We start from the raw sequence: 17,175 nt of genomic DNA on the forward strand, positions 1-17,175 counted from the left end.
TTCTTTTCTTTAGCTTATTTTATTGTAAGGATACAGTATATAAGATATATATATATATATGTGTGTGTGTGTATATAGTGTGTGTGTATATATATACACACACACAATTTAGTGTGTATATATATATATACACACACACACACACACACACACACACACACACATATATATACTAAATATGTGTTAATTGTTCATCTTATTTGTGAGGCTTCCAGTCAGCAATGGGCTGTTTGTAATTAAGGTTTTGGGCAATCAAAAGTTACACACAGATTTTTGACTATGCGGGGGGTTGGTGCCCCAACCCCCGCATTCAGGGGTCAAATGTATAATGTTTTTTGAAGATCCCTTCTAGTTCCCAACACCATGATTCTGATAGTAGCAGAACACTGCACATACTATCAGATACGTATCAGTTATTATTTTTGGTAGGTCTTGAAGAAAATAATGCTATTTGCCGATTTGTTCAAAGAGTTACTTATTTTAGACCATAGTTTGGCCAAAATAAATGTCTGCAGTTGCAGTTTCTTAAAAATGCAGTGAACAGGAAAGTCTTGTGGAACATCTTGCTCCTTCTGAACCATCACTTTTATGTATTTTTAGCATTAAAAATATTCCCAGGCTAATACTCCTCAACTCAGGTACTACTAAAGACTTTTATATAAGTGGGTAATGTTTAGTGTGGTAAATGTGTCTTAATGCAATCATGTAGATAAATACCGTATATAAAAAATATGTTAGTCCACACAAAATTTTCACCACATTGCCTTTTTTGGGATGTTAAAACAAAATCTTGTCCTGACTTGAAAAGTGGCAGTGGTTCCTTAACAAAGATAAGCTTTGCAGGATAGACACAATTTTGAAAGGGGATGTAAGAAATCTGCATTTATTAGATGCCTCTTACGTTTGAGGTACACTCCCATAACTCTCTCCTTTTTAATCTTTATGGTAACATGAAAGGTAGGTATGTTGTACCATTCTACACCAAAGAGGCTATCTGATTTGGGCAAAGTGATGCCATAAGTGGCAGAACTCTGTCTCTGAGCTCTGCTGACTGATTCCTAGTGGCAGGGACACAAAGGACTTTGAGGGACAGGGTAAAATAACCTGGAGAAAAAGCATAAAGTGTGATCACTGAAGACAAGGGAATAGATTAGGAGTAGAGGAAGTGTGAGAAAAGTAGTTTGATATATATAGTGGAAGAAATTGAATACCAAGCTATAGGAGTTGGCGTTTGGGGTGTTCTTTAAGTTTTGAGCCAGGATAGTAACTAGATTTTAAAAACAGTATTTTATGGGGATTAGTCTGGAAGCAATGTGCAGGAAAAAAAAATCAAAGACTAGAGAGAGTCCTTGTAGAAGATCGCATATGGTGATATGACTCTGAATTAGGGAAGAGCCATAGGATATAAAATGAACTAAAATAGAAAGAAAGGACCACAAAGGAAAGGAGAGGCAGTAATAACTTGGCAGTATCTTATTTGGATGAATGAAGAGAATGATACATCACTGACAGGCAGAAAGTGGAGCTTTTAAGAACTGATAAATATGTGAAAGAAAGATAACTCTACAGTTTCTTAGCATAGAATTTACGCTCAGCCAGTGTGCGCATTGTTATTTTTGATGTCACCTCTGATTAGGAAAGAGAAAATTGTTATAGTATCTTGACAGGTGATTGCTTTCTCATTTAAATTTACAGTAGTCTATATATACATGGTAAAAGTGTAAGCTGAAATTGATCATTACTGATCTAATTGAATCAGCTTACTTCACCAGTAATCTTGTTGTTGTGTCTAATTGTACAAGTCAATGAATGAGCTCATCAAAATAAAGATTCAATTTAGTACATCTGTTAAAACTTTGTAACGGCTAATGGGTTATGTAGGAACTGATTAAAATTATACAAGGTTACCTTATTGTAGACTATTAATAACAGAAAATAGACACTTTTCCAGGCCATTCATATTGTTTTATTATTATATGTATTTGCAACTATATACTTTTGAGGAAAAGATGATCTAAAAAATGTTTAATAAGCAACCATGGTGTGCTTGATTGTGTATGGGGTGCTTACAAATTTAAAGAGATTAAATCCTACCCAAGGACGGTGCCTCTGAAGATTATTGAATCTTGGAGGAGAAGCTTTGAGTAACAATTGATAAGCCTTTTTAGAGCTAAGCATGATTTTGTTGTACTTTAGTTTCAGTAAATGCTTCTTTAGTATATACAGTGTGCAAGGCACACTTAAGAGGTGAAATAAGAAGTCTAGGGTGATTTCTGCTTACCTAGCGCTGTCTTTTGGAAAAGATCAAGAAAAGCTAAATGCTAAACTGTCAGGATTTGGGAGGAGCAGGAGTTCACCCAAGGCCGTTAATAGTGAAGGCATGAAGAACTGGGTAAAAACCGAGAGGAGGGCTTGCCTGAGGAGAAGAGAACACTATTTGAATGTTCAGCTTTCTCATCAAAGTACAAGGACCTTCCAGCAAACCATTAGTTTCCTTAAATGAATTCTATGCTCCTGTTTGTTTCCCTTATTATATCAGAAATAACTAATGTGCAGATATTCTCTCAAAAGACTTACTTTTGAATTTTTTGGTGTGTTAAGTGGATAAGGTCAGTAGTATTTAATTGTTTTCTAATTATTTTGTGTGGATTTTGTTTTGTATTTACTGACATTTATAAGTGCTTTGAAAATGTCAGTACTGCTGCTTTTTTATCTTACCACATTTTTATGTTCTGTTACAGTGCTTACCAAACTAGTAATATCTACCAGTCTTCTTATGCTTTGGATGGTATTTTGATAGCCTCCTAATATTTGTTTTCCTTGTGCTCAGCCATTGAGCATCATTTTGATTTCTTTCACTATATCATGCCTAAGAATAATTTTCTCCTTTCTAAGCTGAGACTTACCTCCTCTTTATCCTTTGGGTATTTATTATGTACAATAGAGCCATTATTTTAGCTTTATTATACATAATAGAGTATTTCAGCAGTAGGTATTATCAACTAATAAGTGATATCTCAGCTGAAAATTATTTAAGTTACAAGTTCTATGAAATAAATATCCATTGAAGAAAATGAATTTGCAGTTAAATTTACTTTACTTGATTGTAATGGTGTGAGAAGAAAGGCAGAGGGTAACCTGGCTGGATCAGATACATAGCAGTCATAAAGAGGTTTTAGTTTGCGACTGAGCAGTGCTTAATAGATACAGGTTTTAATTGTTAGACTTGTCTTACAAGAAAAATACTAAGGTATAAGGGTGAGCTATTTTTATGTAATGAGATAAAGATGAACCCAACTTTGTGGGTACAGTGAGGATAAGACTGCTAACATTTAAATTCAGTAGCCAAAATTTGTGATTAATAATTAAAAATTTTTTCATTTGAGGGGAATGAAACTGTATTTCTAAGTCTAATTGATTACTACAGTCAAGGTTAACATAATAAAGGGTTCCACAGGAACAGTTAAATACAGGTTTTTAAGGTAAAGACAGATTAGAAGTAGTTGCTTCTCACTGTGTAAGTTTTGACCTATTACTTAAATCATGTGATCTGTGAGACTGAAACTTAATTTTTTATACAACATAATTTTTTAGTTCAATTTTTTTATTATAACAATAACAGAATTTACCATTCTAAACATTTTTTAGTGTGTAATTCAGTTGCATTGCGTATATTCACAGTGCTTTGAAACCATTACCACTACCCATTTCCAGAACTTTTTCATCATCTCAAAGTCTGTACTCATTAAGCAATAACTTTTTCTCCGTTCTTGCCTTTCTTCCAGCTTCTGGTAACCTCTATTCTACATTCAGCCTGTATGCATTTTAACTCCTCTAGGTTCCTCATATGAGTGAAATTATATAGTGTTTGTCCTTTGTGTTAATATTACTTCATTTTTAAAAAAAATGAGTTGCAGTAATTATAGATGAACATAAGTTTTTAATGATGTTTTTATAATTCTTTATAGATGCTTTTGATTTAAGTCTGAGGAAGAATGATGTGACCATTACTGCTTAGTGCATCTTTGGGTATTATAGGGAGTCTTATATGAGTTATGTACTTTCATACTCTTAATATTAGCTATGTTAATTTGTCCCAGTAATTTCCAGTGGCCATAAAACGAGAAAATTTGTAGCTTTTAAGAAATCACACATCTTTATTGCCTAATAGCTTATGAAATGATTTCTTAGAGGTTATCCTGAAGTCATAAGTCTAAGTTTACATGTGCAGTTTTTTCCCTTGAAAATTCTGGTGATCATAAATTCTAGAACTTAACATTCAGTTCAGCCTTGAGAGAACTAGAAATAATTACATAGAACAAAACAGATTCTTTTTTTTTTTAACCGGATTCTTGATTATTCTTTATGTCAGTGTTTAAGAACAGAGACAAAAAGATGGATTTGAGTTCCTCAGAAGATACTAGAAAATGGAGACAATGACAAGTGGATAATGGTTTCAAAAAAATTAAACACAAGTCTTTGGGCAGAAATAAAAATTGAACTTTCAGATTGGAATGTCTAAGATGATACAGAAATATTTGACATTCCAAACGATTGTGTCTAAAAATTCTTTCCTTTCATAGTATAAATATCACAGCAGAGCTCATTGGGTAAAATTTTTGCTGTTTTTGTTTTTAAAAGTTATTTCCAAGAGCTCAAGTCAAATGCTACTCCACTGGCTATTTACTTACCAGAGCATCTGCTTTGTGTTTGCCTCAATGCTGCCATCTGGTGATTATTATGGAGATCTCAGCATGGTGCTTGAGGCACCCTAATGCAACAGATGACACAAGGTGCATTCTAAGTGCCTGCAACCATAAGTCGCCCCGCTGCTTTGGAGAAATTGAATAGAAGTGGGTTGCAGTGGCAGAAATCTCAATTTAGTTATTGAGTCTATGAAATTATTTTGTGAGATTGCTTTGTAAACAGTAGAGCATTTATATATTACTAAGATGCGCACATCTTTATCAGGCTTCTGTGACTCATTGTTCTAAGGTAGTATTTTTATTATTATTTCTAGTTCTACAAGGTAATTTAATTAAGGTATTGCACACTTATTGGATCCATACTATATGTTAAGCACTATTCTTACTAGGTCCTAGTACTGTTCACAGTACTAGGAATACAATCCTTAATAAACAGATGGAAATCAGAACCTTCATAGAGTTTATATTTAGTGGGGGATAAGTAAGATATATATATATATGTGTATATATATATATATACACACACATATATATATGTATATACACACACACAATATGTTAATTAGTGAAAAGGGTTAAGGGAAAGAAATAAAGCAAGGAAGGGGGATAGAAATTATTGTCGTTGGTGAGTTGTTTTGAAATGTTTGATGCAGTGGTCAAGGACAACCTTACTGAGAAGGGGACTTTTGATTAAAGATTGGAAGGATCTAGGGAAGAACACTGCAGAGAGAGGGAAAGCAAATGCAAAGGCCCTGTGATTGGAACGTCTTACTTTTAAAGAAAAAGCAAGCAAGGAAGCTAGAATAGAATGTAAGAGGGAGAGAGCAATAGAAGATGGGTCAGAGAGGTACTTGTGTATTTATCTGTAGGGGTGCAGATCACAGGGGGCCTTGTAATTCATTTGGCATTTAATCTAGGGTGAAAGCCACTGGACTGGATGGAGGATTTGGGGCAGTCAAGTGATGTGCTCTGATGTACCTTTTAACAGTTTCACTCTGGCTGCTGTGTTTAATGGTGTGTAAAGTCATTTGCTATAAACTTTTTTTCTTGTTTTATTAGCTGTAGGATCAGGTTCGTTTTAGATAGGTAGGAAAATAGTAAGCTAAAAGACTATGCTTGGACAGGTCCGGGAACAGTGGTTATGTGGCATGTTGCATATCTCTACACAGGTTTTTAAAAACTGTATTCATAAGTTATCAGTTGTTGTTGTATCTTTGTGATACAGAAAAATTGAAACCAGCTTGTAGAGTTTCACTTGGAAAATGTTATGAATGTCCCTTCACTGTCCTAAAATCACCCCAGTACGTTTCAGGTTCAAATCTTATAGTGAACCCAATGTAGTTTTAGCCCTTTCTGACTTACTTTCCTGCTCATTAGTATTTTGGGAATGAGAATGATCTGGAGTTGTAATTTTTTATGCACTTAACCATACTTAGGCATATTCTAAAACAAATCACACAATTACTGATTAGTGGTGCTGTTCGATGAAAGAAAAACTCATAGATTTAGTAAGCTAGATGATTTATTTAAGTCACTTTTTTTTGGCTTGTAATCTTATCAGCTAAAATGACTAATCCTCAAAGTATTATTTTTCTTTCCCAAATTGTACTTTAAAAAATACTCTGAAATTGTCAAGATATAATCATTGCCAGTAGTAGTATTTCTCTGTGGTTTCATTTTTGTTTTGGTAGCTGAAAAATTTACCATTTTTGTGGTTGGTTCTATGATGCCAGAGAGTGAACATCTTCAGTGTGAAATGTTTAGGTTAAGGAAATTAAAGCTGCACTGCTCTGTGTTACTGAAAACTTTCTATGTAATTTGAGTCTGTTTGGACCAAAGTCTGTATTTGACTTAACAAATATCTTTTCAGCCTGTCTGATTTTCACACTGTAACTATCAATCCTGAATCACTAAATTGTACACCTGAAACTAATATTACACTGTATGTTAAGTATCTGAAACTTAAATAAAAAACTTTAAAAAAATATCAGGACTGTTTAAACTTAGGGTAAGGTCATTACTGAGGACAGTCAGCAAATTGTTTTGTAGTGAGTAGGCTAGGACTGTGGTCATTTGATAAGTATCAGAATAATTGAGTTAGACTATCTACACAGCTCTAAGTAATGAGGTAGCCAGTTTGTCTAAATTGCTACCCTCCTCCCCTCACCAACTTTAATGAACAGATTTAAATGGTCTTAGTTATTTTGTTTTGGGGTAGAAAAAATCTAGTAGTATGAAGCATTGATTGTATGTAAAAATATTAACAGCAGTAATGTTACAGGGAATATACAGGAACATATAGGGACAGGTTTGCCAAGGATTTCTTAGGTAATGATTTTAAATAACATTTTCTGCCATTGGGAACTTTATTTTAGTTCTAGGTGATAAAGACGCATGTTTGAAGACAGATTGCTACATAGTTTTAATTTTTGAAGACTGCATTTCCTATGCTGGAGAATAATTTGTTTTTCAGACTTTCTGTTTTCTTCATCCTATATGTTTGCTCCCTTTAGTGTGGTCTAATCTAACCCTGAAAGTAGCAGCCGATTAAGCAAGTACTTTGCTATTACTAATGTATGTTATTTATGGTAACTGAGTTTGAATTATAATGCTGTTCCTGCTCTGCCATTTAGCTGCATCTTTTTTTTAATTTTAAGATACTAGGGTTTTTTGGTTTCTTTTTGTTTTTGTTTTTTAGGATTTTATTTATTTACTTGACAGAGAGCACAAGTAAGGAGAGTGGCAGGCAGGGGCCGAGGGAAAAGCAGGCTCCTGGCTGGATCCCGGAATTCCGGGATCATGACCTGAGCCTAAGCCGAACGCAGACGCTTAACCAACTGAGCCACCCAGGCGTCCCTGCCCTTTAGCTTTTGATTATAATGTAGGCTTCTCCATCTCCACCACAACTGCAGGTTACACAGGATTCTTTATCTGAACACAACTTACTCCCTTTTTTTTCCCCCCTAAGATTTGTTTGAGAGAGCTGGGGAGAGGGGCAGAGGGAGAAGGAGAGAGAGAATCTTAAGCAGACTCCCTGCTGAGTGCAGAGCCCAGTGTCGGGCTGTATCTCATGAATCTGAGACCATGACCAGATGCTTAACTGACTGAGCCATCAAGGCGCCGCCGGCTTGTTCCTTTTCTAACCAGACTGAAGTAATGTAATGTACTTTATGTGTGAGAGTGGTACCACTAGTTTAGCACTAGTAGGTCATTACTCTGAATTCTGTCCGTATTCTCCTAGTAGAGCTACTTTTCCATTTTTATACCCTGTTTTAAAAAGAGGGTGGGGTGGGGAGAGACCTGAGAAGAGTTAACACATTCCTTGGTCTTCACTGCCTCTAAGATGATTTTTGTTCCTTTACTGAACAAATTTTTCTGACATGAAGTTCTTCCCATCTACTAATACCATGACCTCTGCTTTTTTTTAAAAGTACGTGCTCGGGAGAGGGCAATATCTGTCATTTACCAATGTTTTCTCTAAAACTTCAGAAAAGTTTTTGTAAAACTTTCCTATTTTGGGGCTCAATCATCATTTTTACTGACTTGAACACATTTATATGATTCTTCTAAAATCATGCTTTCCTAGCTTCTTGACTTCCTAATTTTATTGTCTTTAATTTTACTTTTTTCTGTAGTCAGCTAGAGTGTAAATTCTATGAAAGTTGGGGCTTTAGCTCCCTTTTTCACCACTCTTCCCTCAAATGTCTATAATAGTGCTTATAAATATTAAAGAATTCACGCACATTTGCGATTTGAGGTTTTCTTTATTAGCTAGGACTTTATACTTAGTAAATCACAAATTCTAAAGTTTCCCTGTGGACCCCAGTCTTCAGTCTTTTTACTTCCTACTGGACCTTTATTTTCAGTTCATCAGGATTCCCTTGGTACCTTAACTTGATACTTTTTGTAAACCCCCTTCTGCTTATGATGTCCAGCCTCAACTTTGTGGCCCACCATTTTAGTTGACCCTTCTTGAACAACGCAGCACTCTGACCTGAAGCCTTACCAATAACATAAACAGTCAATTAATACAGTTTGTTATATGTCTTATATACTACTGTATTCTTATAATAAAGTAAGCTGGAGAAACAGAAATCTTATTAAGAAAATCATAGAGAAGATAAAATACACTTGTAGTAGTATAGTGTAAAAAATCTGCTTATAAGTGGACCTGGGTCGTTCAAACCTGTGTTGTTCAAAGGTCAACTGTGTTTGCATTTGCATTCTAGTAGACTTCGCCCTTTGGTTTGTCTCCTCAATCTACAGCTTTCTGATTTTGCCAGTCCAAGGCTTCAGGGGTGTTAAGGAAAATTGTATAACCATTTTGGTTGGAAATACTACAAATTGAACTTTCCGATCTTAGCCCTGTGGTTAGGGCTGAGTGACGGTTTTATTTTCCATTGCTAATTGGTTCTCTTTCATCTTCCGCACAGAGACTTCTAGACCTTTTTTGCCCTCTGTAAATGCCCAAACCCATACCACCTACCTACTTCTGTTTAAGCGAGTGATGTTGTCTTCTATTTCAGTGAAGAGGTGGAGGCCTTTTTGCAGGGACTCCATTGATTTTTCTCTCTTCTATATTGAATTTATTCTCTGTTAATACATATTTTTCTGATTCTTTCTTGTCTGAAAAATGTGTGTCCGCCTTCCATTTTGATAGGAGGGTGTTTTTGTTTTTGTTCTTGGACCCTGTCAGTTTTCTCAGTCAGCTTTCACTTTCTCATGCTGTATCTATCCAATTTCTGCCCCACTTCTGGCAGACAGTTTTTATTTGCTATTTTCCAGAGATAATGAGGCTGTCAAAAATTAGCACCCTCAACATTTCCCTTTTCCCACCGTCTCACCTACAAACAATACGCATCTACACCGTCCTATACTATATAAGGTCACTTTATCCTTGCTTTAAAATTCATCCTTTTTTCCAAAACTGGTGTTATCCAGTAGCACTTTCTGTAGTGATGGAATTGTTCTATATTTGTGCTGTCCAGTACCATAATCACTAGCCACATGTGAATGTTGAGTACTTGAAATATAGCTAGTATGACCAAGGAATTACATTTGTTTTATTTCAAATTTACATAGCCACATGTTTTAGTGTTCACCATATTCAACAGTGTAGCTTTAAATCTTACTATATAATATGTTCCTGTTATTTCTTATTTCTTGAATCTCTCTGACCACATGTATCTTCTCGTCCACATTTTAAATAGGTTTAGTCTTTCTCATCTTAAATACCTAGAACACATCAAAACCCGTTACCATTTTTTTTAAGCTATCTTCTGTCTGCTCTCTGTCCCTTCATGGCAGTTTGTTGGTTCCTGTGAGTTTAGTTCTTATCCTGTCACTGGAAAAAACCTCACTATTAGTGACATTTCTGACTATTTCTTAGTCATACAATCCAGTGGATATTTTATTTTCCCAGTATTGATTGTTGGTTGCTCTCTGGTTCTTGTAATTCTTATGTCATCACTTCCTCTTGGTTCTGTTTTCCCTCAGACTGGTCCTTTCTTGTCTCCCCCCCGCCCCATGCTTCTAAATGTTGATATCTTTCTGTCTTCGATTTTATCTCACTTCTCCACTCTCCTCGCCTGTTCTCTGTCCTTTACTACAACTTTACTCCTCCTTCTCACTGGGTGCTGTCAGTTAGCATGTTGCTGTCTTTTAAAACTCTCTAGCTTATTCTTTCTTCTAAGTTCCAAACTCCAATGTCCAAATCACCGTTGGTATTTCTTTCAGAATATTCCGAAGGTAACATTGTCCTACTCTATAGATATTCATTAGTTTAAGTTTGATAACTCTCTGATTAAAATAAACATACAGAAAAGTGCACAGGTTGTAAGTATGTACCTTAAATATTATTAACATCCATGAAACCACTGTCCAGGTCAAGAAAAAGAATATTACCTGGGGCGCCTGGGTGGCACAGCGGTTAAGCGTCTGCCTTCGGCTCAGGGCGTGATCCCGGCGTTACGGGATCGAGCCCCACGTCAGGTTCCTCTGCTGGGAGCCTGCTTCTTCCTCTCCCACTCCCCCTGCTTGTGTTCCCTCTCTCACTGGCTGTCTCTATCTCTGTCAAATAAATAAAAAATCTTTAAAAAAAAAAAAAAAGAAAAAGAATATTACCAGCACTTCAGAAGTCCCTTTCCAATTCACTTCCTCTTCTTTTCTCTCTAAAGGTAACTGCTGTCTCGACTTACAACAATGTAGAACTGTTTTTGAACTTTATATAAATAAAATGATACAGTATGTATTCTTCCATGTCTATTCTCTCATTCAGGATTGTTTGTGATAGTAATACAAGTTGTTGACTGTAATTTGTGTAATACTCTACTATATGGATATAGCATAGTTTATCTGTGGACCCATTGCTGGTTATTTGGGTAAGTTTTGCTTGAGTAAATTTTATGAAGAATGCTGTTCTGATTATGTTTGTGTATGTTTTATTGTACATATGTGTGTGTACTTCATTTGGTGGGTATATAGCGAGGAGTGGGAAGTGCTGGGTCATGATATGCTTGTGTTTAATTTTAGTAGATACTGTCTAATAGTTTTCAGAGTAGTTTTGTCAATTTATATTCTTGTCAGCAGTGTATGAGTTCTGTTGTTCTGCTTTCTTACCAACACTTAACTATTGCCAGTCTTTAGAATTTTAGCCGTTCTTGGAGATCTGCTTCTTTGATGGTTAATGAGGTTGAGCGTCTTTTCTTATTTTCATTGGCCATTTGTATATTATTCATGTCTTTGCTGTTTTGAAGTGCCTGTTGAAGTTTTTGGCCTGGCTTTCTATTGAATTGTCTGTCTTCTCCATACTGACATGTAAGAGTTCTGTGTATATTCTGGATATGAGCCATTTGTTAGTTAAATATGCTGTTAATAGCTTCCATTCAGTGGCTTGCCTGTTCACTGAGAGCTTACTTACTTGCAGTTTCTACTCCTCAGTGAAGTCTTACTTGACTTTACTCCCCTGTTCTTTTCATGTTCCATTCCCCCGCCCCCAAGTTTTTATTTAAATTCTGGTTAGGAGAGGATGTGGCTGTCTTTACCGGAGTCACAATTAAGACAACTTCCAGCTGTTCATCTCTCATTTAATCTCTTGTCTGAGGAATACTGTTGATTTGCTTGTGTTGGACATTATTTTTTTTTTTTTTAAAGATTTTATTTATTTATTTGACAGAGATAGAGACAGCCAGCGAGAGAGGGAACACAAGCAGGGGGAGTGGGAGAGGAAGAAGCAGGCTCATAGCAGAGGAGCCTGATGTGGGGCTCGATCCCGCAACGCCGGGATCACGCCCTGAGCCGAAGGCAGACGCTCAACCGCTGTGCCACCCAGGCGCCCCTGTGTTGGACATTATTGACGTACCATCCAACTCTGTCAGTAATCCAATTTCCTTCCCAGGCTGTTTCCTCTAAGAGCCACTTTAATATTGGTATTCTGACCTTAGGTCTCTTCTCTCTACCTGTTCTCCGTGGGAGAACGCATCAACTTTGAAGGTCTTAATGCCATTTTGTAGGTATATGATTTCTAGATTTTTATCTCCAGACTAGCCTTTGTCTTGAACTTCAGGTCTCTGTATCATAAAGTCCGTGGGCATTGCTACATGGATGCTTCATAGGCATTTGAAGCTCAGTAAGTCCCAAACTAAGTTTGTCCCCCTCCTCCCAAGCCTGGTTCTATATTTTGTTTGAATACCCCCATCAGGGGGCCTCCCTGTCAAATACCTCCAGAAGAACTTAAGTCTGGGAAGCCTTCCCCTGACAACCCTTTCTCCTACTTGATTCCCTTCTTCCGTTGTTTCTCATTGTAACACTTCTGTCACAATACTGACAAGACATTTTATCTGTTCTCTCCAGTAGAGTAAAAGAATCTTGAGGGTTTGTATCTCTGTCCCATATAAATGATTGAGAGTTGACTGAGAGTGCCTCCAACTAAACACATCTAACGTTAGACTCAGCTTCTCTTTTTCTCCTGATTTTGTGCTCGAAATGGCTTAACCCTTGACACCATCTTTTCATTAAGTCAGTCATATTTAACTCATTTCCTTTTCTGTCAAATTCCGTTAACTAGTTGATTTCTAAGTCCATAGCTATTTTTTTCTGTTCCTTTTTTTTTTTTTTTTTAACTCTTTGGTTCAGGTTCTTGTCTTCACCAGACTATTGTAGTCATTGTTTAAATGTTCTACTTATCTTTAGGTTCTCCCCCATTTGTCTTTGATATTGATACTGGATTTTCCCCCCTCAAATACAGGTGATTATCTCTTGATTCAGTAGCCTTCTATTGTTCTTCTCTTCCTGCGGGATAAAGTCCAACTTCTTTATAAGACATTCAGTGGTAATCTTCACAAACTGATGTACCGGTGCCCCCACACTTATCACAGAAACCATATCCTTTAAGTACTGGCTTTAGCAGACTGCACACCTAACTTGTTCATACTACTTGTACTGCCTTGCTCTGCATCCTGTGGGCTGGAGGAGTAGGGGCGTTGCTGTAGAGGAACATAGAAACCTAGGTTTAAACCCAGTTTTAACAATTATTATCAATTGTCCTTGGACAAATGTCTTAAGATCCCATAGCATAGTACTAGTACTTAATACATGTTATCTTCTTTCAACCCTTCTCTTCCAAACTACAACTGGAATGTACCTTTCTCATTTGTACAGAGCACTTAATTTCTTCTGCCTTATGTGGTGCTTATTTCTGCACATTTGTCACTTCTCCTACATGACATACAACTTTTTAAGGATTGAGACTGTTATTTCTTATGCTTAATTCAGTTGAATTTCTTCAATCTTAGGTGAAGGATTTGCTTTGTTTAATCCATACTGTGTCATTTAGTTTCTAAGTGACCAGTATGTTTGAGATATGATTTTTTGGACCAAAGTTGTCACTTCAAGGACTGGTGGTAAAGATCCAGCCGAAGCAGTCTTTGTAAAAATTCCCTTACTTAGTTGGAGATTTAGGAGAGTGATACAGTTATCTTAAAGTTACATGTAACTCTCATAGGAATTCAAAACTGTAATTTTAATGTCTTTGTATTAATACTAAAAAAAAAGTACTCGTACCTGAGTGAATTGTTTTTTCCTTTATAGCCTGTTGCTGAACCAATCCCCATCTGTAGTTTCTGTCTTGGTACAAAAGAACAAAACCGAGAAAAGAAGCCAGAGGAACTCATCTCCTGTGCGGACTGTGGCAACAGTGGTATGTAATCCCCTGGATTCCTTTTGACATATGCTGTCAGGCAAGAGGGAGGTGTATTTAACTGAGATGGTATCCTTGATCCTTATAAAACTAATATTTTTATTTGATTCTGGTTTAAGGTAACTGAGATGAGCTTCTAGACAAGGGAGGGATTTAAATGTATAGTTGAAATGTTTTATTCAGTTAATTTAAATCAGGTCTTAGTTTTGTTTTTTGTAAAAATCTTTCCATAGATTTATTTTTTCCTGTTAATCTTTATATTTGATGATCAAACATCTGTTCAAATGACAGCAATCAGTTGGAAATTATTGCTAGTTCCTTTAATAATCACTACTTATCTTTCTTGATTTATGCATCAGTCTGTATGAATAGAACCAGGATGATAACAGATTTGTTTTTCTTGATAGAAACTTACATATTCACATTGGGAAATGGAATGTTGACACTGCAATTTAGTGAGCTGTGTGAAATCCTGGGCTCTAAAAATGATTTTGCAAAGACTCTCCTAGTTTGTCAATTCCAGAGATATTCTTGGTCTATATTTTCAGAACTTACACGTTTTTGTAGGAAGGCCATATTAGTAAACCAACATTATACATTACCTTTGATCATGGCTTAATTTTTAGTGTTTTATATCTGTAACAATCATGATTTAGTTGAGAAACCAGAAACCACTCTAGGTAGTTCAAGAGGAAAGAAATTTAATACCAGGACCAGATGTTTGTGAAATTGTTAGAAGGGCTGAAGAGGAAAGCTCTAAGCTGGGCTTTAAGGACTGATTCTGGAATATCACAGAACTGATCCACCAAGGGAGTCACTTATATCTGTTCCATTTGGAAGAGGTGGAAGCAGGAGGCTGCTACAGGAGTGTAGCTGAATTTGGATCTTGAAAGGCTGAATTTGGCCATCACCACAATTACCTCTGGATAGCCATGAAGGTGAAGAGTGGATAGGTACTGGCATTTTCATGACTTTATCATTAGAAAACAGTCAGTACCAGGAGAAAAGTAGTCTTTGTTTCATTTCTCCCTTTCAAAAAATCACTCAAACATGTCCAGTTGGTAGAATTTAATTCATATCTAGAGCCTAGCTGCAAAGGAGTCTAGGAAGGATAGCTTTCAGCTTTTTTGTTTTTATTTACGGAAGGTTTTTGAAGGCAGCCACATGAGATCTTGGGTGGTAGGTAACCATATCCAGCATAATATCACAAACCAAAATGAGCTCTGGATGGATTTTACAGTTAAATATAAACCATAAAATCATAAAATATTAGACAAAAACATAGTGACATATCCTACATTGCAGTGATTTCCAAACTATTTTTGTAGAACCCTTAAAAAATCATGTGGAACCCAAATATATAAAACAGATGAAAATAGATCTGCTCAGGTGAGGTGGGAATAAAATGGTGGTGTTGGGGTGGCGGGGGGAGAGTTGTGTGATAACACTGCCTTGTAAAACGCATTATATTTGAGGTGGTCTCTTAAGTTCTTTGCAATTTGAAAACAATAGAGGGAACTTTTAAATAACTATTAGAATAAATAACTATTGGTTATCTATTGCTGTAGAAATAAACTATTCCAAAATGTAGCAGCTAAAAGCAACAACATTTTTTAATTTCATATGCCTGTTGGTCAGGAATTTGGGAGTGGCTTACTTACCTGAGTGGTTTTGACTTGGGATCTTTCATGAGGTTGCAATCAAGATTTTAACTGATACTCAGTCATCTGAAGGCTTCCATTCCATGATGACTGACTGACCTGGCTGGCAAGTTAATGCTGCCTGTTGACAGAGAGCCTCAGTTCTTTGCCATGTGGACTTCTTCATAGGGCTGCATGTGTGCCATACCATGGCAGCTGGATTCCCCTAAGCAGGTATCTGAGAGAGAGAGAGAGGGAGCAAGTGGCATCTGCAGTATCTTTTGTTACCTAGCCGTAGCCTGTCATTTCATCAGGGAACTACACAAAGTGTCAATTGGTATTCTTGCCAAAAGGCAAGAATGTTTGGAGGGCAGCTTGGAGGCTGGCTATTACAGTAGCTAAGGAAGGAAACTATGGACATAGTCAAATATATGACTTTATATATACTTTACAAACTGAGAACTAAAATACCCAAAATTAAAAAAAATTTTTTTAAAGAATTGTTTGGGGAAAATAATTGCATTAAATATGGTAAAGGGCCAAAAGCTGTAAAGTGTGAAGAGCATGTTTATATTTCTAGCATAAAGTGCAAAGGTCAGAGCCTATGAACAGGTAGTTTATATGAGAGAAAGTTAATTGTTGGACATACTAAGAAAACATTTTACCCAGGTAATAATAAGCATGCACTCCAGTGCAGCAGCGAAGTGTCATTTTATAGCTTTTATAATAATAAAATTTGAACCATAAGAGAACCCAAACCTAGAGCTGATGAAATCGTGGTAAAACATTGGTACTTTGCTGGTAGCACTAGATATTATATCAGAGGATTTGGAAACATGGTTTGGCAATGCATATCTACTTTTCAAGCTACAGAAATGTTTCTTTCATTTCACTTACCAACCCCACTTTCAGGAATTTATTTTAAGGAATTAATCTAAAAGAAGGAAAGAATCTGTAGATGTAAAATAATTCATTGTAGTATTCTATTATGGGTAATAGTTTAAATAGTTAACAGTAGGGAAATGGCCAGGTAGGTTATAGGGTATCAACTCAGTGGAATTATTCCATTTAAGGAATATAAATATAATGTTTACTTGAGTAAAAGGATGAAGAAAAGCAAAATAAAACTGTACATACTCTACAATTAAAACTGTGCAAGAGCTTTTAGCAAGTCTAAATAGGAAAAATAGAACAGGGAATGGCTAATCTAGGAAGAAGAGATTATGAATGAGATTTTTACATTTTCTCATTTTCCTTTAATGTCAGTGATGTTTTGATAATAAGCTTCAAAGATCTCATAAGAGAGAAATTTATTTAGGAATAGAAAAGAGAGGAGAGACAATAATTCAACCAGCCCTTTCTCTCACCAAAGAAAAATAAACGTAACCAACTTTTAGAGGAAAGGGACAAATCTTTTCAGAGTGAGGGCAGATTTGCTTTCTTAAAATTTTGGTAATCAAACGGATACTAACTCTTGGAAGAGGAAACTTTTTTTCCCTGTTAAGTCTGATCACAATAGAAATATTGCTTAGGTTTTAGTTTTTAGCTAAAGTAACTTACTTTAAATGATGGGATTTATACAAATATAGTTTTGGTTATAAAAGTAATATGTGATTGTTTTAAAAATTGAGAG

The 17,175-nt window shown here is 36.0% G+C and overlaps 1 protein-coding gene across 1 annotated transcript in view; it reads left to right on the forward strand.

Moving 5' to 3' along the window:
• KAT6A (lysine acetyltransferase 6A) overlaps positions 1–17,175 on the forward strand; it is a 110,403-nt gene that overhangs the window by 40,688 nt on the left and 52,540 nt on the right. Inside the window, 1 exon segment of the mRNA XM_019798711.2 lies at positions 13,794–13,902. Coding sequence (XP_019654270.2) covers positions 13,794–13,902 — 109 coding nt within the window.

Source organism: Ailuropoda melanoleuca, chromosome 18, assembly GCF_002007445.2.
Source record: "Ailuropoda melanoleuca isolate Jingjing chromosome 18, ASM200744v2, whole genome shotgun sequence".
Lineage (NCBI taxonomy): Eukaryota > Metazoa > Chordata > Mammalia > Carnivora > Ursidae > Ailuropoda > Ailuropoda melanoleuca.